General features: G+C 42.8%; 1 protein-coding gene across 2 annotated transcripts in view; it reads left to right on the top strand.

Annotated features, from left to right (window-relative positions):
* Positions 1-26,177, top strand: part of mllt3 (MLLT3 super elongation complex subunit) — a 54,736-nt gene that overhangs the window by 17,246 nt on the left and 11,313 nt on the right. For both annotated transcript variants that reach the window (XM_071546713.1, XM_071546715.1), the window contains exons 3-8: positions 9,712-9,794; positions 10,087-10,230; positions 12,442-12,480; positions 13,228-13,356; positions 16,910-17,488; positions 25,744-25,813. In XM_071546713.1, coding sequence (XP_071402814.1) covers positions 9,712-9,794; positions 10,087-10,230; positions 12,442-12,480; positions 13,228-13,356; positions 16,910-17,488; positions 25,744-25,813 — 1,044 coding nt within the window. The remainder of the gene's footprint in view (positions 1-9,711; positions 9,795-10,086; positions 10,231-12,441; positions 12,481-13,227; positions 13,357-16,909; positions 17,489-25,743; positions 25,814-26,177) is intronic.

The following is a 26,177-nucleotide window of genomic DNA, read 5'->3' as shown; positions in this document are numbered from 1 at the left end:
TAGCCGCCACTGCCGCCGAAAAACAGGAACTGAGCTGTAAATGCTCACTCTCCCCTGGTTTTGTCAATGAAAGGAGGGTGGAGGAAGTGGTTTATTGAAGCATGGTTTATATGGGCTGTCTGTTGGCAGGTCTTTGACTCCCTTCTCCCCACTCGCGCCTGCCATAAAACATTTGTCTTTTTTTTTTTTCTTTTTTTTTTTTACGGCACCTCCAAGAAACCCAAAGCCGGGATGTCTTAGTCGGGGCGGGGGGGGCGGGGGGGAGGACTCTCGCACCCGTGGGCCTCTCATTTTCATTAAAGCCCAAAGGTGAAACTTATCAACTGTTATCTCCTCCGCCTCTCCATTTGTTCCTCACTTGTTGGGTGTAATGATGAATTCCTGTTTGCGGGAGAAGAAGACTGATCCCTCTGTTGCTTAGGCCGGTGGTTCTCAACGTGGGGTCCGGGGACCACCAGGGGTCCTTGAGGGGGGGTTCCAAGGGGTCCCCAGCAAATTGATGAATTGTTAAACTTCAGCATTATTTCATTTACAAGAAGTTAACACAATTAGAGAATGTAGAAGAATGGCTGTTTTGATCATAGTTTCAGTCTCTGTTATCTCTCTACCTACAGTACAGATAGTTTTCTGGACAAAATCATATCTAACAACAAAAATATTCTCAGATTTGGGTCCGAGAGACTCATCAAATGGGGGTCCGTGGCTCTATGTGGACTAAATTAGGGGTCCTTGATATGAAAAAGGTTGAGAATCACTGGCTTAGGCTGCAGTGCTGATGCAAAGGAAAATTAAGGGTTTTTTTGTATTAGGATGAACATATTGTCCTAATCCCAAGGAGCTTCAAAATGCCAGTTAACACTATAAGAATGCTGTTGTGTATTTTATGGATTTTTTCAGTCCATAGCCTCGAAACAAACTCCTAGCCATCGTTCTGCGGGCTACCGATCCCACAGCGGCTGTCATCACAAGTTTGTCAAACACCGAGAAGCATAACCCCAAATATCACCGGGAACTCGATTGTCATACATCCCCCCGCAAACCACAAGCTGAATAATAATGTCAAGGAAAATACATGAGCTGATTTCTGGCCACAGAAGACAGGGGGGGGGTTTCCCTTCCAATTCATCAGATTTTTCTGTATGCTTAACCATTTTTCTGTCTGGCCCGACCTGTCATGAATCAACGTGGCTGTCACTGCCTTTTTAGATTTGAGTCACACTCCAGTTGTCATGCTATTTTTGGCCGTCATGGCAATATATATGATTTTAAAGGAATAGTTCACCCAAAAATGAAAATTCTGTCATCTCCTCCCCCTCATGCCAGTTGAAACACAGGTGAAGTTTGTCCATATAACACACAGGGAGGCTGCAGCACAACTCCATAGCAGCCTTCTCCAAAACAACTGAAGTCAGTGGGGACCAGTTCTTCAGAGTTCATACTAGATACTAAGAGGCAGTTTGAGTAGACGACTAGCATGAAACCACATTCAAAACCAGGATGTCAAGCTGTTCTGGAGCTTGTGGCATTCCCTCATGCTTTATGGCTGAAGAGCGTGATGGAGACAGATTTCTGGTCACTGATGACTGATTATCTCTTGTATTTTTGTCTCCGATCCGAGTCATTCAACATTGACTCTCTGCTGATATCGAGTCCCGATGTTTTTGTCTCTTTTTAAATTGAACAGATGTGTGGTACAAGCCTCACTCTGATCAGTCTAAAATCAGTAAATCAAACCAAGCTGGGAAAGATGAGCTCAATCCTCGACTTTTTGAAATTGAAAGCCCATAGCTGTCGGGCTGCTCTCTGTCCGCAATTTAAAATGATTCTACACTGCAGACATGATGGTGCGACTCGCCTCCTTCCATCCCATGCACCTCACTGCTGTTAAGTGGTGGTGGGTAACGCCTGTTCACAGCACATACATTTTCAGGATATCCCTAATTCACTTTATAACCTGTTCTACGATTCTAGATTACATGAGCGAAACAGTGAGATGTGCTAATGTGATGCATTTGGAATAGTTTTGAGTAAAGCTATCCTGCAGGCTTCCTATCTGAAGCGTTGTAGAAATACGTGTCAGACTGCATGACTGGTTTCTTTCCCACCCTCATAGAGATTTGAATGCAGGCGAGGACTAGTCCCTTTTTCTTTGAAAAAAAACTGGTGGGAATCCACCATGAATTTTGGTGACTATCAAAGGCCAAGTTCAGTTTTACTCCGAAATACCTGAATCTGACTTGGATTTAGAGCTGAACGATTTTGAAAAAATATCTAATTGCGATTATTTTGACTGTATTGCGATATGATTTGCGATATTAGAGGGAATGAGAATTTTTACATCATTATTCTCATTTTCATTGAAAAACGTATTAAAATGATTATGGTGTGATTTTTGCGGGGATCTGTACCAAACAAAGATGTTTTCTTAAGTCTGTAGAATATGATGTGTAGGCCAGGACATCTCTGCAGCACCACAATATTTACTTTAAAATGGTATTTTGACACATTTCACCTTTAACAAATATTGTGCCTCCTGCGATTTGAAAATTGGAGTAGGCCATATTGTGATTTCGATAAAATTTTGATTAATTGTTCAGCCCTCCTTGGATTTGATGTTTGTTTGTTTTTTATTAACCTTACTAAGTTGAGGTGGTGCCTTGTGCCACTTCACTGATAACAGATGATGTCGATGCAGTTTGAGTTTCTCTTTTCTTTGTCTGTTCAGCCATGGCGGCTATCACCGCTCATGCTAACTACCCAGTTCTTCTGTTTATTCCAAACAAACCAGAAACGTGAAACGCATCACTTCCTGTGCGACAGAGGATTTTTCCCAGCAAAGCGCTGTGTTTACAATGGCGAACGGAAAAGCTTTCATGAACTGGACATAGGTTGAATCACTATTGTGTTATAGCAATCCTTGATAGAGACATTTCTTTATATGAAAATGTCCAGGATTTTTTCCTGTTTCAAAAAGGGGCTTTATGTGGTGCCTCAGCATGGCCAGCCTGGCTTTGTCATTGCAGCCAATTTAACACCCAAAGCCCTTCTACTCTCTTCCATGCTGGTGTTGACACATAGGCTAACACAAAACTGTCCTAGTTGAGACATTCTTTAGCTTTCGAAATCCAGGATTATTCATTTTTCCATGGCTAAGAGGTCCAGAACAGGCACATGGGGCCACAAGTTTGTCCGTATTAATTCATCACTTTCACAATTTCAAGTATTCCTTATGTTCAGTGTCGATCAAACAGCGATCGAATCTTCTTTCTTTCTTCCTTTTTAGCCTGATATTAGCGTCCTTATGCAACCTCACAAAGGCAGCAATTGGCGGCCCCTCATTCACAGTGATGGATTACCTCTACTGACCAAATTAAACTGCTTCATTTAAAGGAATAGTTCACCCAAAAATGAAAATTCTGGTCACCTGTGTTTCAACTGGCCACAGAATTTTCATTTTTGGGTGAACTATTCCTTTAAGCGTAGCACATGCATGTAAAAAAAACTGTCACAATTAATCACAACACAACACTCACAACATTAAAGGGAAGGAAAATGTAAAAAAAAAATGAGCAAAACCTCAAATCATGCTGGAATTGTCCTTTTTAAGTAGCGCTGTGCCAATATGAAATTTGTTAGCTGATGCTGAGGACTGATCTCTCTTGCCTATATGTTGTGTACAAAATACACAATTTTATAACACTTGTATGTTTTTCAGTAGCAGAATGTCAACCAGTAGCATCGGCAGTACACACTTACACATGGGAGACGCATTTTGTAATCGGGGGGGGGGGATTTTCGGAAAAGACATCTCGAGAAGACGCAGCAGCAAATGTCATATCGAACACACACACACACACACACACACGGTGAATCTCGAGGGAGGTGGTGTGTTGTTTGTCTGAGACCTGCTACCATGACGCCTCTGGCATCAGGAACACGGAGCATCCCCGTTTTGTTTAACCCCCCCCCACTCCTCCTCCTCCTCCCCCTCCTCCTTCCCATCTGTGGTTTGTCCCTTGAGGTGGGTGTGGCTTCACACCTATGTGGGTTTAGCCTAGGATGCACATATGGTGTGGCTCACTTAGAGGAGTGATGTATAATTTCTTGTCATCCCCCCCCCCCATCATCTCTTCTTTGCCTGGTTGTTTGTGAGAAATGAGCCCCTGTCAGTGTTTTTCCCCACTCTTGACACTTCTTGCTCGGTGGTGGTAGATCGGTCTTATAAACGAGAGCTTGGCCCGGTCACAGTGTGACAGCAGTGACACTGAAATCCTAAAAATGTGATGGGAAAAATACTTAAGATGGTCTATTTTGGTGTATTTTTAGGTATATACTTTTGTTGTAGATTCATTTTGGGTGCTGTTATACACTCAAGCTGGCTTTCAAACTTCTTGTTGATGCAGTCTGAAAAAAATAAAACAAGCTGTCAAGCATTGAGAGTGTGTTAGTAATAATCTATGGTAGTATAATAGTCATTAGCTCATTAGTTTATTCTAGTTGGACACTCAAGTGCCTGAAAAAGAGATACTGGGTGCTTCCTCCGGTCTCAGGCTTTTGTACTGATATGCATGATCTCTCTATTATATATATTTATATTTTTTTTACAATTTGTATGTAGAGTTGTGTCTGAGAATCTTTTTCTCATTATGCCAATTGGCAAATACTAATTTCGCCATCTATGTTTTCAGTCAAGGCAATAAAACGTTAATGGGGGCAAATATTAAGTGCGTTTTAGATGGCATTAGTGTTGGTGCATTCATTAGCTGTGTGGAGCACCACATGAAGGCCTTCTGTGTGTGTGTGTGTGTGTGTGTGTGTGTGAGTCACACAAACACACACTCTTGAAATCTGCTACAAATCTGCTACACTTTTAAAACACACACTGTTGAAAAACTTCACCACTTTTAAGAGAGTTACCAAATCCTGGTTAATTCAGCAACAAACTTGTACTCATGTCTAGTTTTCTGTAGTTATGTTACTACTAAATGTGTGTTTTATGGTATCTTGTTGTACTCAGTTTACCTTTTTTTCCTTTTTTTTGTGCTCTATCTTATCTTCTTTTTACCTCACTGTTTTAATCTCTTATTCTCACAAAAGCCCTTCTATGGACGGGTGTTGCAAATTAGCATCCACTATAAACACTATGATACTTGGATTGGATAGCTGTTCTCAGTTTGTCTATGTATATTGTATCTGTCCCTATCAAATAAACCATAAATAAATAAATAAATGAATAAAATGCTGAGATTAGCATTTTTGCTGTAATCTCTGCCTGTTGTAGGATCGTCTTCACAGGTCAGTGGTGGGCCCAGGGTCAGACCGTGTATGAGATCAATTATCAGAAAACCAATCTGATCAGATCTGATGCGTAGGCCTGAACATCCTCCCCAGCCCTAAACCTCCAACCTCAACCTGCCACCTGTTGCTCCTCTCTCACCCAGCGAGGCGACTCGCAAAACAAACTCGGATGTTTCTTCGCGATCTCGTCTTTAATCTCAGGAGATTAGTCCCGACCTCGTGTTGTGTTCTGGGGGTCTCGTTCTTAGCTTAATTAGCGCGAGGTGGGTCGGGTCGGCGGGGGGTTCCCGTGTGGACCGTGGAGACCGGTGTGAGGTTGTGTTTTAGGGACTGTTCATTCAGCTGAGGCACTAATCACCACCCACTGTAGGCAGAGCAGCTCATAGTAGGACTACTGAATGTTTTCAAGACTACTATGCAGTTTGTTTCAGGAAGTGTGCATTAGAGTGGATGTGCTGCTGCTGTAGACCAATACACTAATTTCAGTTTTTCACTACATTTCCCTTTTAAGAGCGAACATAACCAGGGAATGTGAGGAATATCTGTGTTTATTGAGGAAGTGATTCAAATCATCTCATCACAGCCTGGGACATCTGATTTAAAGGAATAGTTCACCCAAAAATGAAAACCCTGTCATCATCTCCTCCCCCTCATGCCAGTTGAAACACAGGTGAAGTTTGTCCATATAACACACAGGGAGGCTGCAGCACAACTCCATAGCAGCCTTCTCCAAAACAACTGAAGTCAGTGGGGACCAGTTCTTCAGAGTTCCAAAAAGACCTACAGTATATTTACACCATCATTTAGTGCAAATCTTAACTACAGCTGATTGATTTGCAACAAATCATGGTGTATAGGTCTTTCTATTCGCAGTGTGATTGTTTGGCTGTTTTTGTTTTGGAGCTCTAAAGAACAGGTCCCCATTGACTTCAGTTGTTTTGGAGAAGGCTGCTACCAAGTTGTGCTGCAGCCTCCCTGTGTGTTATATGGACTAACACATTTCACCTGTGTTTCATTTGGCATGAGGGTGAGTAGATGATGACAGAGTTTTCATTTTTGGGTGGACTATTCCTTTTAAAGAATGCTCACCGGGGCACCGTTGCTCGTTAGCATTTCTTTTCAGGTGCTCAGTGGTTGTTGTTTTAATATCCGGTGCTTCTAATGGCAGTAGCCGAGTCGTGGACATCGTAGCGACCCGCTGAGTCACCACCGAAGACCTTGATTTGCTGAAAAGTGAAAAGCTCCATTAAAAAGCTTGGGCTTCATTGGATTGAATGCGTTTTTTTAAAAAGGTAGCAGAGCTCAAACCATTCGGACAGTGAGATACTCGGAACTGTTTTTGTTTTTTTTCACCGTTATGCTGACTTGCAGACCTTATTATTGTGTAGTAAAAGCAGTGCTGGCTGCAGAAGAGTTTCCTCCTAGGGCTGCAACTAACAATTATTTTCATTGTCGATTAATCTGTCGATTATTTTCTCCATTGATCGATTAGTTGTTTGGTCTATAAAATGTCAGAAAATGGTGAAAAATGTGGATCAGTGTTTCCCAAAGCCCAAGATGACGTCCTCAAATGTCTTGTTTTGTCCACAACCCAAAGATATTCAGTTTACTGTCATAGAGGAGGAAAGAAACCAGAAAATATTCACATTTAAGAAGCTGGAATCAGAGAATTTTGACTTATTTTTCTTAAAAAATTACTCAAACCGATGAATCGATTATCAAAATAGTTGGCGATTAATTTAACAGTTGACAACTAATCGATTAATCGTCAACTCTAGTCTTGACCAGTCAGTTACCAGCCCTCTACTGCTCTATTTCCTCTGAATGTCACCGTTGCCTGTGGAGCTGCTACCCATAAAGGTAGAGATGAAGCTTTTTTCCTTTTTATACATCGACTTCATCGGAGGCATTTGCTTGCTGAGAGTCTCTATTGTACATTTAAATCATTGAAACTGGGCTGCAGTGGGTAAATGGATAGATAATGGGGGTTATTTTATTCATCGCTTTCAGGAATATCGGTTGTTCTCTTGAAATGAATTTGGAGGGTTTTTTTTGCATCTAATAAAGTGGTCGAGTTAGACGTTTCCGGTACAAATGCTAGTCATTTGTTGGATGACGGTGAGATGAGTGGTTCCATTATGATAGAAGAGTTCAAATCCGAGCCGCAAAGACTCTCAAGAATTTTATTTTCTCCAAAACTTCTCCTTTTGTTTTTAAGGCCGAGGCCCCGTCGTCTGGCTCGGCCTCATTACAAACCGGTCTCCTCGGAAAAGGGCAAATACATTGTGACTGGCATTGTTCTATGATTGGCATCTCGGTTTAAACCAAGGGGGAGGTTAAGAGGAGGGGGGGTGGGGTGGGGGGTGGGGGGGTACGAGGGGAAGTTTTCTGTTGCAGGTCAATGAGTGTGCCGTGCATCTCTGCCTCTCAGACGCTCCTTCATATAACAGCGACCTTTTCAACCTGAACCGCTGAACCACGGCCAAAAAAATTTGCTGGGTTCATTTCTCTTGTTTTCCTCTCTTTGTAACTGTTACTTCACGTGTCTATGGACGGAAAGATAGACTTTTAGTTCATGTATTAATAAAGCCAGTATTTGGGGTTTGGTTTTTTTTTTAAACGGTTGATAAAACAGCAGGCTATAGAGGTGCTGCCATCATCCAGATACATATGATGCACATCTCCTTCACATAAAGACACTTGCGGTGAATGGAGTCTTTTTTTAGCTGTGTGTAATTGAACCTGACCCAGTCGCAACAATTAGCCATGACCCATAATATTTGTTCAGCCTTATGATTGGGTTCTGGACGCCGTGGCCCCAGCGGTGAGGTCGACCCCAGCGTAGCCGACCCGGCCCGTCAGTCAGGCCCTACTCCCTGATGATGGGGGGGGGGGGGGGGGTGGTAATTTGAGAGACCGTGGCTTCCTGTGGTGATGGTAGCAGAGGTGCCAAGGCCTTTGTCGGTGCTGAGGATGACTTTGGGATGCTTCCAAGTTCTCTGGCGTCTCCGGGAACACAGGTTTTCAAGGCAAGATATGGCAATGCTTAAAAAATCACTGGCACATATTTTTTTTTCTTCACCAGCTCAAAGAAAATTCCTCTTTTAACTCCCAAAAGTGATGAACAAACGGCCATTCTAAGAGTGATACTTGTGTGATCATGTGTTTGGAGAGGATCCTAGATCAGCAAAAGGAGAAGGCATTTTTCACACAAATTCTTGTCATCGCAAGGAGCTAAATAAAATCCTGGCATTTTCATATTCAAGTTTCACTCTGGTTGCTTATGAATCCGACAGGAGCATCTGAGAATGTTGTTTACTTGGGGAAACTTAAGTACTTGAATGAATTTAAAGATAAATGGTTTAAAATGGTCTAAAAAAATGGTCTATAGATTTCTGTGTCATTGCCAGCCTTCAAAGATCCATATTGGTCCCATCCTAATGAATAATTAGCTATAAATTAAATTATACTTCCCTTCAAGACTTCAATTAAACATGAAATGGCTTTTAAATCACCCAGGCACCATCAGGCTCCTTTCAGCCAGCGATGCCAAGTTGTGATCGGCAGTGTAACCGTCCAGTTGCCAAATAGATTAATTTTTTTGAGTGTTTTTATCTAAAAATGAACGAAAGGTAAGAATTGTGAGGACAAGGCGTCTTTTTTTAGCCGCAAACACATTCACAACAGACACAGACTTAATTGGTACTAGTTCTGCAAAGTCCTAAGGGATGAAGGCCGGAAAACAAACATCTCCAGGGAGCAGCACCTGAGCTCCAGTAGCCTACATGTTGTTTGTCTGGAAAAAGGCCTGCTGGGGAAGACGAGACGGAGAGCCCAAGCTTTGAGATCTCTGGCTCTAATTTAAGCTGCACAATTTTTTTTTATATTGACGCGTCAAGATGGGGCGATGGTAATGGGACTTGTCCTTAATGAGATCCCATGAGGGGCAGAGCTCCAGCTTCAGCGGCTCGGTACGTTCACTGGCAGCGACGGGTTTCACACTGTGAAGGACTTTCTGGAGCAAAAGAGCAAAGTCAGATATGCTTTCATGCAATTTTTTTTCTCGCCCCTGATTTTTATAGGCAAAGTGAGCTACTTTCAGACTCGGGTCTGTCTGTGGATGGTGTTTATTAGGGCTAGGCTTCAGTTTTCACCAACGTTAAATGTCATAATAAAACGGTCTTGATTATGGAGGGTTAGCGTTCATGAAAGCACACCGCTAATACACACCCACTGCTCACACACGCTCAAGAGTGATCGGGGTGACGGCAGCAGCTTTGCACTTTTATAGAACTTGAATTAATTTGCTCACATTGTGCCAGGTTTTATGTTCGTCAGTCACCTTGATCTGAAGGTTGATGGCTTTTTCTTTCTATAATCCAAGTGAATAGCTAATTTTCTCTTTCATTGCAGTGTGCAAGGATCCACCCTACAAAGTGGAGGAGTCTGGATACGCCGGCTTCATCTTGCCCATTGAAGTTTACTTCAGAAATAAGGTACATTTAACTATTCTTCGGAGCAACCCACAAACTATATTGAATTTTTTTTTTTTTTTTTTTAACAAAGTAAAAATTAATGTTTCACTAAATACTTTCACCTCTGCTTGAGTCCATGTTTGTACTTTCAGCTAAGGTTGAACTTTCGTGAGAGAAAAGGGAATGAAAATGGACTGTGTGTCACGCAATGTAATGGTATCGATAAAAAGAGGAGAGGATGGCGAAGTCCTGACAGACTGAGATTCTGACTGTTTCTGTTTTCCCTCTATGGGCGGACCACCGCCGCCCTCAGGAAGAACCCAAGAAAGTTCGCTTCGACTACGACCTGTTCCTCCACCTGGACGGCCACCCGCCCGTCAATCACCTGCGCTGCGAGAAGCTCACCTTCAACAACCCGACGGAGGAGTTTCGGAAGAAGCTGCTGAAAGCCGGAGGGGTAGGAGGAGGGAAGGGGGCCGGGGGGGCATCTAGAGGTGGGAGCAGGGGAGCTGTGGAGAGTGAGTGACGTTTCTTAATGCGACGCAGACGGCTTGTGCTGCGGCTCCTGAAGCAGGAACAACTCGTTTTTAACCTTCAGAGAAAGCTGACTGAGCTCCATGCTCTTTTCCAGCTGTCTGGTACAACCACAGTCTTCTACTGTATCCACTGGGCCAGTTTACTTGGTTTTAATGCCTTTCTTAAGATTAGATTAGATTAGATTAGATTAGATTCAACTTTATTGTCATTGCACAGAGTACTAAGTACTAAGACAACGAAATGCAGTTTAGCATCTAACCAGAAGTGCAAAAGAAGCTGTAAGTGCAGTGCAATGTAATGTGCATATGTACAATATATAAATAGAATAAGCTGTAAGGGTAGTATGAATATGCTAAGATATATATACAGTATCAACAGTATCAACAGTAGAACAGTGGCTATGAGTATGCAAGATATTTGAATGCAAGATGTATATAATAATATATATAGTATATGCAGTATGGTGTATATACAGTATGAACAGAATGAACAGTATGAAGAAAGTGGTATGAATACGCTGAGTATATAAATAGAATAAACTGTAAGGGGTAGTATGAGTGTGCTAAGATAAATAACAGTATAAATAACAGATAAATAACAGTATGAACAGTATAGTATGAAAAACTCAATAGTAGTTGTTTGATGCTTCTCTAACTTCTGCGTGCATAAAGCAGGGTACAAACTCATAGATATTAGATCATTAATGAATCAAATCTAATTCAATATTGTACAATTTTGGTAGTCTATCATGATGTATACCTCTAAAAAAGAACAACCAGGCAGTCATTTGTTCCCCACAGCTGCTCAAATAGCTGTATTAATAGTCCATAGTGTTATATAGTACTAAGATTTTTTGTAAACGAGTAGCTGACTTGTTCTGTAGTCTTAGATGCATTTGAAATTCTTAGTCCAAGGGATAGAGTTTTGTTGACAGGATGGGATGAAAGTCCTCAAAGACATCTAAGTGACAGAATGGCCTGGACCTTAACTGATATAGAGCGTCATCCTGCTCATGCCAGTCACACCTGTGGACCGACAAGAGGGCTTAAGCTATGATGGTTAATAACTTTGGTGAACTGATCTGAGCCCGGTTCGGTTGTATGTGGCTACCAGAGCCGCACCAGTGGTGTCTGTAGTATCTCGATCCCCTCAGTACTTCAGTTGGCACATGAAGGTGTCGTGATATCAGGACTTTGATGACATGAGCTTTGGCGCAATATAAAACTTTTCTGGCGGGAGGAAAAATGCCTCCTGAAATGGGAAATGCTGCTATTTGTGAAGTTCATAGTCAGAGCAGCTATTGGCTATACAGGATAAATGCCATTCTGTTTTATTAGTTTGTCTGTTAACTTATTCTGAATAAGCCGTTTTTGAGAGTCCAACAATGAATAATATTATGACCCGTGTTAAAAAAAAAAAAAGTATGTTATGTAGCCTATTTTCTCGTTAATCATTCATCATCATTTGATCTGATCAAATGAATAAACACAATAAAGGCCCATACTAGGCAGCATGAATTACTGTAGTGTTTGGATCGGTACACGTATCGGCCGATCTGCTCAATAAAGTACTCATACTCTTTAACATTTGTGATAAACTGGTATCGGTTTACCTCCGGCTGCTACCTCAGTGTCGGGTGCAGGCGGTCTGTTGGCCCCCGGCCAGAGGACCCCTGCAGTCTGGAGGTTTTATGACTGGAGCTAAGTGCTCTGTATTTACTTTCCCCTCCACCCCCTCCTTAGCCTCGAGGAAGACTCAAGTGCTTACATAGACCATGTCGAAACCCGCATTCCTAGTTGTCAGGGGGAGATTCTCATTACTTAAAGGTGCATGGCCTTGGTGCCGTACAATGTACAATGTCATGAAGATATTTCTTCTCCCGGCGTGCCGCGCTCCTCCTTATTCCAGCAGCACACCGATGATTTATTGCTTTGTGCATGACGACATCCACGAACCGTGCATCGGCTTAGAGGGTTTTCAGAGGAAGTGAATGGTTTTGGCAACAGGCACACGGTTTAATTAAAGAGCGACTCTTTGGCAAAGCTGAATTCCTTTGGTCCGGTTAGGATGTTATAGAGCTCAGCTGTATGTGATCACTGTCTGAGTCATGCTGTCTCTCTGTTCTTAACAGCAGCGGGATCCTCACAAACGAAGTTCAGGAGACTCAAAAGTAAGATTTCTGACATTTCTTGGGGCGGCAACGGGTGAAACATGCTTATCAGGCATATGCATTGACCATAACTTATATGTACACTTTTTTCCTGGCTGGGTTCTTCATCCTCATGCACCCCGCTACACCGCAAGCCTACACTCACATATAGGCCCATTGAAGCAGCTGTGTTGTCTTTCCTTTACTAGCACATTCTGGCCATCATACTAGCCATGTAATGGCTGCAAGGGATTCCAGCAATAACAGGCAATTTTAGGTGTTTGAATGTGCGCTTTGTAGACATTTGCTGCTCTTGGCATTGAAGATGGCAATGCGCTAATCCATTAGCCGTCTTAAGTCTTCCTTCAGTCTAACAAAAACCTACTCTTAGCTCATACTGGACCACTTGAAATAGCCAAGAATTTTAGTTTTTGTAAGTTACATTGGTTTTAATCTGAATATGTTGGGAATAGAGACATTGGAAGAGTGTAATTTGCAGTTTATGCAGGTTTCATTGTGGGCAGCATAAAAGAAAACATAAAAAATCTTGAATATTGTTGCATCACTGCATATTTTATTGTGGGTTAGGCCTGAATAAGTGATGTTCTGCTGGAAAACGCTTGTGTTTGTCACTAACAAACTGATTTATTAAAGAGTTCTGTATTTGGTTAGTCATTGAAATGACATTGGAATGTGTAAACCGAAGAATAGCCTAAACCAAAGAAGCCTCTCATCATGTTGCCTTGTGTCTTGCTGTTCCTCTGGCAGGTGATGGTAATGCAGGAGGGCTCTACCTCCCTGTTTGGCCAGCACCTGAAGCTGCCCACGCTCCCCAACAGCTCGCTGACGTCCGCCCTCTCCGACCCAAAGAAGAGCAAGAGCTTCCACGGGTCAAAGGTCAGTCTGAGTTTTCCAGGTACAGCCTGGAGCTAAAACAATCCCCTCTGCTGCCTCTCCCTCTCTCTCTCCACTCTTGCTTCCCCCCACCCACCCCAGAGAGTGTTTTTTTTTTCTTCTTTTTACCCCTTCAAAGTCTCCGGGCCCTAATCCCCACATATTTGGCAGGTTCAAAGATGTCCAAGGTATTTAAACTCCATGGATTTCAAAGACATTCAACTTTGGCTTAAGCAGGAATATATCTTGGCTGCCGCACAGGCACATGCACTTATTCTTAGACTTGCTCTGCATCTCTATCTACCAGTGGGTTTGTAGACACCGATAATTTTGATTTAAGTAACAAAACGGCATGTGCATGGCAGAATTTTCATACAATACAGTCTCGTAGAAGATTACTGTCATGTATTTCTGCTTTATTAGATGGCATTCAATGGAGAGAGACATGAAAGATGGGGCTCAAAGCAAAACATCGATCTCTACTATGCCACAGATAGGTGTTTTGAGGCATTTTGCAGCACAGTATTAAATCATGTATGTCAATAAACTGGCATGTTGCTTCCATTATGTGTTATTTTTAGTCCCCTTTTTTTTAAATGGGTGTCATTTAAGAGCCAGGTTAGGAGAGGCCCGTTGCACATGGAAACAGTTTCCAATCTAAACAGACTGTGTGTGATGAATTACTTTTGGAGCAGGGGGTCACACACACACACACACACACACACACACAGCTATTCTAGCATCATTGCCTGCCATTGTATTACGGCAAGCTAACGTATTGCTCTTTTCCTGTACATATATGTTTTTTTTTTTAGTTTGGAATTCCAACAAATAATGTTTTCCTATAATCAACATAAGTATGTGACTAGAGGTTTTAGACACTGTATACTTTTCATCCTACCTATTACCAAACTACCGTACCGTTCTCTACCATACTGTCATTAGGCTGAATAATCCAGTTCTCTAGTACATTGGTTCTCAACGTGGGGTCCGGGGACCCCCAGGGGTCCTTGAGGGGGTCCCAGGGGGTCCCCAGCAAATTGATGAATCATTAAACTTCATTTACAAGAAGTTAAGACAATTAGAGAATGTAGAAGAATGACTGTTTTGATCATAGTTTCTCTGTTATCTCTCTACCTACAATACAGATAGTCATGGAATTCTGGACAAAATCAAATCTAACAATAAAAATATTCTCAGATTTGGGTTGGAGAGACAAAATCTCAATGGTGGACTGTCCAAATGGGGGTCCGTGGCTCTAATGTGGACTAAATTAGGGGTCCTTGATATGAAAAAGGTTGAGAACCACTGCTCTAGTATACTTGAAAAGAATGCCTTCCTAGAAAGTACAAATTTCGCCATGAGCTGCAGCCGTTTGTGTGTATTTATGTGCCTTCAGTTCTATTCTAGGTATTTATTGTTATAGCCTCTTCATAGATTTACATGTACTTGGGTCACCTACTAACCTGAGCTGAAAGGTTTGTTACAAAGGTGCCGCTTTTGTGATCAGTTAAACGATGACGGCCGTATAGACGCCGTGTGTCACTTCCAGAGCACTAAAACTCTGGGAGATAAACGGCTTTTTTTTATGTCGAGGGGAACCGAGTAGAAAGTTTGCCGGGTCGGAGGAGCAAGCTGCAGTTTAGAGTAGCGCCGGCAGCTTTACCATCCACGAGGTCCCGGGGTCACGGGGAGATGGACGAAACGAGAGGTTTTTAGGGCCGGTTGAGTCGTAACACACCTCGCCGTCTAGACCGCTTTAATGGGTTTACTGCGTTGATGAAATATTGACAAGGGGGCTGGAGGTGCGACCCCGGGACAAACGACCCCCGTCGTTTAGAACGAGCGCATTTCCTCTTCTATCTCCACAAAGCCCCCCCTCGCGCCACTTTTAAGATTGCACATGTGCGGCGGTTGAAAAGGCCCCGCCGCCCCCACCCGACACCGCCGGACAAAAGAAGTCCCCGAGTTTGCTCTTTAAGCCCGTCGATGGAGACCGGGAACACCCTTTTTAGGTTCTCGTCTATAAGAATGGACCTCTTTTCCACAGATGGTAATGCCAAAACTGCAGGGTGGCGGGCGAGTTTTCTCTTTTGTAAAAGGCTGAGGATTAATGCTCGTTTGGCCATGCGTCCGAGCTGCTTAGGTTTTGTTCACTTTGCTGTTTGGAGAATATTTGAGATGTTCTACATGAAGTTTAAAGTGCAGTACAAATTCAACAAACGCAACATGAACCACAAGGTAATGATATAATCAAACAATAAACATGTTTTCTAGGGCTGCAACTAACGATTATTTTCATTGGCAATTAATCTGTCGATTATTTTCTCGATTAATCGATTGGTCTATAAAATGTCAGAAAATGGTGAAAAATGTGGATCAGTGTTTCCCAAAGCCCGAGATGACGTCCTCAAATGTCTTGTTTTGTCCACAACCCAAAGATATTCAGTTTACTGTCATAGAGGAGTAAAGAAACCAGAAAATATTCACATTTAAGAAGCTGGAATCAGAGAATTTTTACGTATTTTTCTTAAAAAAATTACTCAAACCGATGAATCGATTATCAAAATAGTTGGCGATTAATTTAACAGTTGACAACTAATCGATTAATCGTTGCAACTCTAATGTTTTCTGCTCTTCATTCATTCACATGCAAAGTTTGAACGCAGAGAAAGGTTTGAGAAGATAGGATGCGAACCAAAATTGCCACCCTGTTACTACTCAAGCTGCATTTTTCATATCCTAAGAATTGTTTTGGATCAGTGACTTATTTTTGGTACTTACACTCCCCACCTGCTTCAGTCATCTATTATCACAACTCTACAACCCCATGTCATCCTCAGACACCAGCATTTCACACTGGCTAATTATGCACTCGCCCTATCACTGACCTGAAGTGGGATTTCCCTCTTCCTTTAACCATAATCCTTTGAGCTACATTTTTTTTCCCTGTCATCTTGTGAGGTTCTGTGTAATTTAGCTTCCAACTCCCTAAAAGTTGGGAAGAGTTTCTTGGCCTTTTTCCTGGATGACTCCAGCCCACCCTGACCACGCTTGTCAACATGCTATCATGTAGCTCATAAGCTATGATTTAGACCGTGATAAATAAGAATAAATAAGAAAACCGAACCAAAACCCTGCTTATTGCTCAGTCCTTTATCATTTAGGACAGTGGTTCTCAACGTGGGGTCCAGGGACCACCAGGGGTCCTTGAGTGGGTTCCAGGGGGTCCCCGGCAAAATGATGAGTTGTTAAACTTCACCATTCTTTCATTTACAAGTTAATACAATGAGAGAATGTAGAAGAATGACTATTTTGATCACGGTTTCACTGTTATCTCTCTACCTACAATAGAGATAGTCATGGAATTCTGGACAAAATCATATCTAACAAGAACAGATTTGGGTCAGAAAAACAAAATCTCATCAAAGCGGGGTCTGTGGCCCTAATGTGTATTAAATTAGGGGTCCTTGATTTGAAAAAGGTTGAGAATCACTGATTTAGGATATGTTCCTGTAATGTTGCATCTTTTTCATTTGTTCGCTTTGATCCACAGGACGGCTCCAAAGGCAGCAGTACCACCCTCCTCACCACCCCCATAACCACCAGCACCAACAGCAGCAGCTTCTCCAAACTCCACAAACCCTCCAAGGACCACAAAGAGAAGCCTCCAAAAGACTTGAAAGAGCCCAAAAGTGCCTTCAGAGACTGTGGCTGGGAGCCCAGCAAAGCCCCCAAAGAATCCTCCAGGAAACCCAAAGAGAACCAGCCACTTCGAGATATAAATCCTAAGATGGGCTTCAAGGAGCCCAAGTCTTTGTCCAAGGAGCACCGGACTGAGGGGATCTCCCACGGGCCGGGGCTCAACAAGCGCCTGTCCGCCCCCGATGGCGACGACCATTTGACCAAAAAGCGTAAAAAGGGATTTGTGGATTTATCGGGGAAGCAGACGTCGGGGCCGGACGCCCAGCACTCGGATAAGAAACTGTTGAAGGACAGATCGCAGACGCGGCCGGGCAAGTTGCGGCCGGACGGCGAAGAGGCCGAGCGCCGGAAAGCGCCAACACTTCCGCCATTCCAGGAGCTGGTGGACCCCAACGACTCTGACATGGAGGACATGTCCACCAAATCAGATGTAAGTGGAGCACCTTTTTATATGGGATATAATACGGTTGTTGTGGTGCGTGCGAGGATGAAAGAATTTTTGCCTGAATGATCGGTACAGGATGGAAGCTGATTTCATGGAGGTTAAAGAAGCAGCTATCTGACAATTGTAGCTTGTTAGATTTCCTGGTTTGATGGTTTGAGCCATCGGGGTGCTTTGCTGGGAAAAGCCGGGGCTGGTGGGAGGATATCCAGTTCTGTTTTTAAGACGGGGGGGGGGGGGGGGGGGGGATCTGTTGGTGGTCAGTCCTTCCTCAGCATGGAAGGGCTATAAAATCAAATGACCAACAGGGAGAGAATCCCCTTTAACGGAGGTCTGGTGGGCTCTAGGGGACTGGATGGGGGGGGGGGGGGGGATCGGGAGAAGGGGTGGGCACCAATAAACCCGGTGGGTGTTCAGCTGCGTTTTATCTGGGTGGCCAAGCAGGAAGTAGACAACACTCACTGAAATTCTGTCACCTAATTTTTGGCTTAGTGGCTATGAAACTGAGTATTGTCACAAGCCAGAAATGGTTTAAAGTACTTGGATGCAGGATTTATATTCTGTAAATACATGGCGTTTTGTGTTTGAAGTGATTGAACTGTAGGATGAGAAAAACTCACCAGTAGACCTTTTCAAGAATAGGCTGGCTTTTTTTTTTTTTTTTTTTCTGGGTTGCCAGGTCCTCACACATTTGGTGGAGAACCTCCCCATAAAGAAGGGCTGTTTTAAAGCCAAATAGTAGACAAGGAAGATTTATGGTTTTACAACACCTGAGGAGAATGGGGAGAGGAGGCAATGAATAGCATAGAGTTCCCCCTTTAATCTTTCAGCTTGCTTGTAAGAAGAAAAAAGGGCGAACCTTATGCAGTTGTGACAGAAAGGTTCATTGTCTAACTCCCCGTGCTTTTAGCGGTTTTCTTTTATACCCGTGGTACGTTCATTCCTACACTCACATGCTTACGTAATGCTTTGACTCGGTTCTTTGTGTCTTTCTCTTTTAGAGGCTGCTTGGTTAGGCGGGGGAATTATCACTTACAGGCGACTAGCACTAGCAGAAACTGTGTCCTGTGTGTGCGCTTTTGTATGTTCTGTATGTAAATGCATTTTAGTGTCTGCATCTTTATGGTCGGCCGGCGTTCCCATAAGGGAGGTGGGGGGGGGGTGGGGGGGTGGTGGGGGGTGGACTCACTCGGTTGTAAATGGGGATGTGGGCCGCGGGACAAGTGGAGACGAATGCCAGGTGCTTCGTTCTCCCCGGGCTAGCAACCCTGGTGGCCGAGCGGCCCGGGCCAGCCGACACAGCGGCCCCTCACACTTCTCATGTGACCGCGTGTTTGATGTCGGCGTTTCCACCGAGTGGCGCGGGCCAGAAACAGCAGAAGGGAGGAAGTGTGTGGAGTAGGTGATGACACGAAGGGGAAAGCAAGGCTGGCGTGTTCGCATGGGAAGCTTGTTTTGAGCCGGCCGGGTGTTCAGGCATCAGGATGTGGGCACAGGCTGAGTGATTTGTCACCTGTGCGAGTTTGTTTAAACTTTAGCCCTGATGTATAGGAATCCACAGGATCACAGAGTCATGCATTGTAGTCAGGTTTCTATCAAAGTATTTTTTTATGCAAATAAATAGCAACATAACACAATTCTACATACAAATTGCAAAAAAAACAAAACTATAATAGAGAGATCATGCATATCAGTACAAAAGCATGAGACTGGAGGAAGCACCCAGTATCTCTTTTTCAGGCACTTGAGTGTCGAACTAGAATAATCTAATGAGCTAATGACTATTATACTTCCATAGATTATTACTACTAACACACTCTCAATGCTTGACGGTAGGGCTTAACGATTCTGAAAAAATATCTAATTGCGATTATTTTGACTGATATTGCAATTGCGATATGATTTGTGATATTAGAGGGAATGTGATCATTTTTACATCATTATTCTCATTTTCATTGAAAAACGTATTAAAATGATTATGGTGTGATTTTTGCGGGGATCTGTACCAAACAAAGATGTTTTCTTAAGTCTGTAGAATATGATGTGTAGGCCAGGACATCTCTGCAGCACCACAATATTTCATTTAAAATGGTATTTTGACACATTTCACCTTTAACAAATATTGCGCCTCCTGCAGTAGGCCATAATGCGATTTCGATAAGATTTCGATTAATTGTTCAGCCCTAGTATGGACCCAATAAAGATAAGTGTGCAGAGTTTGACATTTGCCACCTTGTTGTAGAAACAGCTTCACTGTAACAGGAGTGACAAAGGGCTGGCACATTTACGGTACGTTTGTGGTTTGCGTACCACGACATTTCTGTTTAAACGAGTCGCCTTTTGTTTGAACTGACCCACAATGTCAAACTGAAAGGCTTCTTAACTCACATTAAAGTTATGTTGTTTGTTCAGCCCCCGCTGGATCAGGCAAGCAAACCCCGAAAAGTTTTGGCCAGCTCGGCCGAGTCCGCCGGCACATTTGTCTCTTGTTTTTTTTTGGCCGTCGAGCGGCAAGAGAAGAGACCCGATTGATGCGAGCAAACTACTACTAAAGACTGTTTATCGTCCTTGAAGAGGACTGCTTTGGTGGCTTTGAGCAAAGCGGGACAAAAGCCCTAAAACAGAACGCTGGCGAGATTTATGGCACTCTGAAGAAGCTGTCCCATAAACCAATAGACCAGCTGTGTGTTGTTAGTTGGCGGGAGGTGACGGCCATTGAAGTTGCTCTGCCTTTTGTCCTTAGTTCTCTCTTTTTCTCTCATGTCTCTTCTTCTGAAAATCCCTCCTCCCCTCTCTGTCTCTCTTCTCACCACAATTTTTTTTCTTTTTTTGTAATTCTCGGGCAACTCTCTGGTTTGCAGTGGCCTCCTGTTTAGTCTCTGTTGCATACCAAGATCCAAGTGGACTTTACTTTCTCACTCTTTGTTATGGCAGTTTGTCAGAAAGACCCAACCAATCTATGCTCATAATGTATGATAAAAAACAAAATTCCTTCAGCTGAAAACATCAAATTAGCACAAATAAGCGAGCAATTTCTCTCTCTCTCTCTCTCTCTCTCTACACTGGCACTCTCTCTACTCTGCTCACTTTGATACTAAGTCATCTCTGTGTCTCCCCTCCCCTTCAAACCAGGCTTTTTAGATGTGGGGGGGGGGGGAGAAAGCTCATAAATCGCAACAAGGATGCGGTGTCGGTGCCTCGGGGGAAGAAAGAGCTCACGCTCGCAGACTTGGCCGCAGATGAAGTGGCTGCATCCCCGTCGTCGGAGATGCGATTATCTCGCCCCTGATTTGTGACGGCTCGCACGCCTCCACAAACTGAATGGAAGTCCCTGCCCGTCCTCCGCAGCCCTAAAGCATCGCGGTTTTGGGATACCAAGGGAGATTTCTTACACGTAGGTGCCACTGTGGCTCAGTCCAGCTCGTCTGAAAAATCTGGAATCATAGGCAATTAAACGAGTATCGAAACTGCTCGTCACAAAGTGGGATTTGGACCCACCTAGGGCTGCAACTAACGATTATTTTCATTGTCGATTAATCTGTCGATTATTTTCTCGATTAATCGATTAGTTGTTTGGTCTATAAAATGTCAGAAAATGGTGAAAAATGTGGATCAGTGTTTCCCAAAGCCCAAGATGACGTCCTCAAATGTCTTGTTTTGTCCACAACCCAAAGATATTCAGTTTACTGTCATAGAGGAGTAAAGAAACCAGAAAATATTCACATTTAAGAAGCTGGAAACCGATTAATCGATTATCAAAATAGTTGGCGATTAATTTAATAGTTGACAACTAATCGATTAATCGATTAATCGTTGCAGCTCTAGACCCACCGCTCTGTTCGGAGTCCAGAAACCCTGGCGCCTTAGAGCAGAAAAAATATATGGTAGTGTTGTCCTGATGCCATAATTGTGAAGTTTAACGTCTTAAAAATTCAATATGTTTTGTTTTGTTTAGCTTGCAGCCTCGGGTTTCCAGGCTACACTAGCTTTAGTGTGTTTTCTCGCAGCTTTGTCACTGGCTTTGCTTTGATGTTGCTAGAAAGGCTCTTCAGGCCAGTTACTGTAGTTTGATCCTGGTGATCCAGCCTCTTGACTGTCTCACTCACTGAAAATTTCACGCTTGCATCAGCCACATGAAAGCGCATTTATGATCCAAAAACCAAGACTGAAAGAAAATCAAACTGTTTACTTGGTTTGATTTTGATTGATGTATGCATTGGACCGCTTGTGTGTTTGCGGCCTTATCTCTGCCAAGCCGCATGGTCACGAGTAACGCCGGGCCATGTGGTTCCACCTCTGCTGTGTGATTTGATGGGAGTTTTACAACACGGAGGTCGGTAATGATTTGAACACTAATGGTAGATTTTCAAAAGGACGTTAATTGGATTATACTACTGACTTTATTGTCCCCGTAGGGAAATTCTTTAAAACACGACAGGTTGCCACAGAGCAGCGCCCCCCCCTCCCCATACTAGGACCATAGTTCATTGGTAAAACGTGAAGTACATAATGATTCTCATTGCAGCCTCAGTTTCTTTTCTTAGTGTGCAGACAGCTGGCAGGGTGCGTGCAATCTTTTGAAAATGGCTTCCCACTTACAGGCCTGGAGAACTGAATCATAGTTTGATATTATCAAGATAGAAAGGGTGACTGCAAGTTTCTGTAAGTTATATTTTAGTTGAATTGGCATTCAAGGAAAAGGGCTTAGAGAGTGATTCTCCAAAGCAGATGACTGTTTCAGTGTTTCTCTCCACAAGTGCTGATAGTCTTTATTGTCTGGGTTGGTTTTTTTACGTCCTGAGCTGCTCCTCTAAACGCTAAGAGACTCCACTGTGATTTACAACCAAAGGGCTCTGACCAGGCATTTGATCTCAGACAGACAAGCAGGCTATAAAATCCTCCAGAGACAGAGAAACGGAAAGAAAGAAAACATCCATGATGGCGTGTCTTCTTTCCACATGCTGCAGACTTGGCTCTCAAACAGAGCACCTAAAAGGGATGATTTCAAACGTGGTTATGTTTTAAGTTTTAAGGGGAAATAGAACATACATTTCATTAAATTTTCTCCAGAGACCTTCATTGAGCTCATTTGAATCAAAACCACCAGTGATATTTTTCTTCCTAGTGCCTAGATTGGACTAGAACAGTGATTCTCAACCTTTTTCATATCCAGGACCCCTAATTTAGTCCACATTAGAGCCACAGACCCCTATTTGATGAGATTTTGTCTCTCGGACCCAAATCTGAGAACATATTTATTGTCAGATATGATTTTGTCCAGAATTCCATGACTATCTGTATTGTAGGTAGAGAGATAACAGAGAAACTATGATCAAAATAATCATTAACTTCTTGTAAATGAAATAAAGCTGAAGTTTAACAATTCATCAATTTTCTGTGGACCCCCTGGAACCCCCTCAAGGGACCCCTGGTGGTCCCCGGACCCCACGTTGAGAACCGCTGGACTAGAATATATTTTATACACAATAAGAGAGGGAAATTTATTAGAAAATTTCTTTTAACTGTCATTTTTATCCATTCAGTGCCATTTATTATTTCTGTGGCTATATATGTGGCTTTTGAATTTTATTGTTAGGGTGGAAAAGCCTGGCACACCATGGTGCAATAAAACTCTCCATTGAAGCCCAGGATAATAATAATAATATGTATTAATGTGTACTTGTCCAATCAAAATGTTGTGTTTGAGTCAATCCAGTTGAGGGCTTCCCATGGACAACCAGTGTAGTACTGATCAATTCTACAATAAATAAGTAATCAATCAAACTGCATCATATCAGAGGTGGAAGACACTGACTGGATCTGATTTTTTTTACTTTCTTTCACTTCTGCACTTCTTCCCTGCTGAATCCAACACAGCAGAAACAGAAGTCCAGCTAGATCCATCACCTGCAGATCCTCCAGTCGATTAGTTGCATTTTCCACCTCAAGGACCGAGTTTGCTCTGCCTCATCTGGCATCTGTGGGGTTTTTTTTTCTCCTGTGGTTTTCTTTACAGCCGGTGGATTTAGAAGACTGACCATCAGCCTTATCAGCCGGGGAAACCTTCCCCACTAGCCTCATAAATCACTGACCAAAGAGCCGAAACGTTCTGGGAGTCGGGTATTGCTCGGGAGTTTGGTCCGAGCCGGTCCCTGCTGCGGTCCGCCGGGGGAGGAAACGTAAACAAATTAATTCCGATTAACTTTAATGGCTCCTTCGAATTTCCTTTTCGGGCCCCTCCCCAAATGGGATTAAGTGAATTTGCCGGAGACCCTCATTTCACATGTTGCTGTGGTAGAACTTGTTAGATCTGCTTAGTTCTAACTTGATCCAATAGATACAAATGAGAAATGTTCAGTGGATTTGCTGTGAATTTTCTGATGGTCTTGTTCAGTTTTACAGCTGTATCTAGGCAGGTCCATCTTAAAAGGGCAGGATTTGGTACTGTATGGAGGAAAGGTGTGTGTGTGTGTGTGTGTGTGTGTGTGTGTGTACTTGCGTGTGATTGAGAATATTGTTGCCCTGGCAGCCTGGCCAGAAAACTGTCACCTACTCTTCATTAATGCAGCTATGGCAGCTTCTTCTATGGTTGCAACATATACAGTAATGATCCCTTCAATATTCGAATGTAGCTATTACTTATTCTTCCCTTTTTACTGTATGAAGCCTTACTAATACACAACTACCACTAATAATAAAGGCCTAGTCTCGGATTGCAGTCTTTTCATTTCATGCGTTGCTGAAAGTTGTTTTTTTTTCTATCCGAGATCTTTGTACCGCGAGATGAATAACGATGTCGGATTTTCTGCCAACCGCGCTAAATGTGGTCAGCACACTTAGGTTTCAATGCCGTGTTTGTCCTGTGGTTGCAGTTTAGCCCGGGTTAATGGGAGAGCCATGTGTGTGGCACGTCATTAGGCTCGGTGATTTATGGGAAACTCGATTTAGAGCAGGAGCCCGGCGGTGAGGCTGGCCTGGCTCTGCAGTCGGAGGTTTAACCAGGCAGGCTTTTTCAGATGATGCCAGGAGGAGAGCGACTCTAGCAGGATGTGTTTTTTTTTTTTTTGTCAGACATGGGCAGGACATGAGTCTCTAGACCAGCGGTTCTCAACGTGGGGTCCCAGGGACCACCAGGGGTCCTCCAGGGGGTCCCCAGCAAATTGATGAATTGTTAAACTTCACCATTATTTCATTTACAAGAGTTAACACAATCAGAGAATGTAGAAGAATGACTGTTTTGATCATAGTTTATCTGTTATCTCTCTACCTACAATATAGATAGTCATGGAGTTCTGGACAAAATCATATCTAACAATAAAAATATTCTCAGTTTTTGGTCGGAGAGACAAAATCTCATCAAATAGGGGTCCGTGGCTCTTACTTGTGGATTAAATTAGGGGTCCTGGATATGAAAAAGGTTGAGAATCACTGCTCTAGACTATTAGGGCCGGGTGTAAAACCTCAATACACCAATAGATCAGTTTGTTTTTTTTTTATTCAGAATCGATCCTGCAAATTCTGATATCTGTAATCGTGACCCCCGTTATTTTACAGGAGAGCAGGTTTCTTTTTCCTTTTTCTTTTTAGTAAGCCTCCGCTCCTGTAGGTGGCACTCTAACAATCAGTTCACTGCAACTTAGAGAAGCAATGGACACATATATATCATCTGCTTGTAAATCTGTAAATTGCACATTCACTGAATACTTGAATATATTTTTTTTAGACCATGCACTAAATAGTTGACCGTGACAAAATTGGTTCGTGAATATTGGCTTTTTATTATTTTTTTAATATTAGATGTGTCCAGTCAGTGGATATGATGCAGTTTGATTGATTACATATCGATTAAGGAATTGATCAATACTACACTGGTTGTCTATGGGAAGCCCTTGACTTGAATTGATTTTAATGAGAGACTTTGATCAGATTCCACACAAGTATGCATGCATTGTTGTAGTTTTTGTTATAATCATCCTTGGTTTCAGTGGAGAGTTTGATGGTCTAAATGCTGTTTCAGATGCTTTTCCACCAAACACTGAATATTTACTGTTTTTTTGGCATGCAAATGGTCACATATAAAGACATCAAATATCTGCACAAAATATTGGCTAGCAGCAGCTTCAAGCTATACTGCTATGCTGGTATCGGCCTTCAAAAACCATATCGGTCAAAAGCCTAATCTGTTTCATCTCTCTCTTTTCTCTCTCCTCCTCCTCCCTGTTTGTCTCTCTTCTTCCTCCCAGTCAGAACAGCCCAGTCCAGCCAGTTCCAGCTCCAGTTCAGGCTTTGCTCCCACGCATCACAAACGGCAAGGTAATTGGTTGGTGCACATACACACACACACACACACACACACACACACACACCTGTTACACTTGACAGTATGTTTAATTGTCTTACTCGGTCAGAAATGATATAAAGGTCTGGTGTAGCTGATGGTTCATATGGAACTCCTCTTTCCAGTCCAGATTTGTTTGGCAGCATTAAAACAACCCAAACCATCTGTTGAGACAGAGCAGAGATAAATGTCACTGCAGAGAAAAGTCCTGCTGAAAATGACAGAGCTTTGTCCTCCAAAAGAAACTTCAGTTCAGAAAGGAAATGGAAATTCATAGTCACTTGACTTGCTTAACGCTACATTAACACATCCAGAAGGGCAGAAATATTTTGATTATGA

The sequence above is a fragment of the Centroberyx affinis genome, unplaced genomic scaffold (genome assembly GCF_046629955.1).
Source record: "Centroberyx affinis isolate AG114_WGS23_722 - 3 ecotype Tasmania unplaced genomic scaffold, CSIRO-AGI_Caff_v1 ptg005392l_1, whole genome shotgun sequence".
Lineage (NCBI taxonomy): Eukaryota > Metazoa > Chordata > Actinopteri > Beryciformes > Berycidae > Centroberyx > Centroberyx affinis.
Note: the sequence above shows the minus strand (reverse complement) of the source record. Positions and strands in the feature narration are given on the sequence as shown.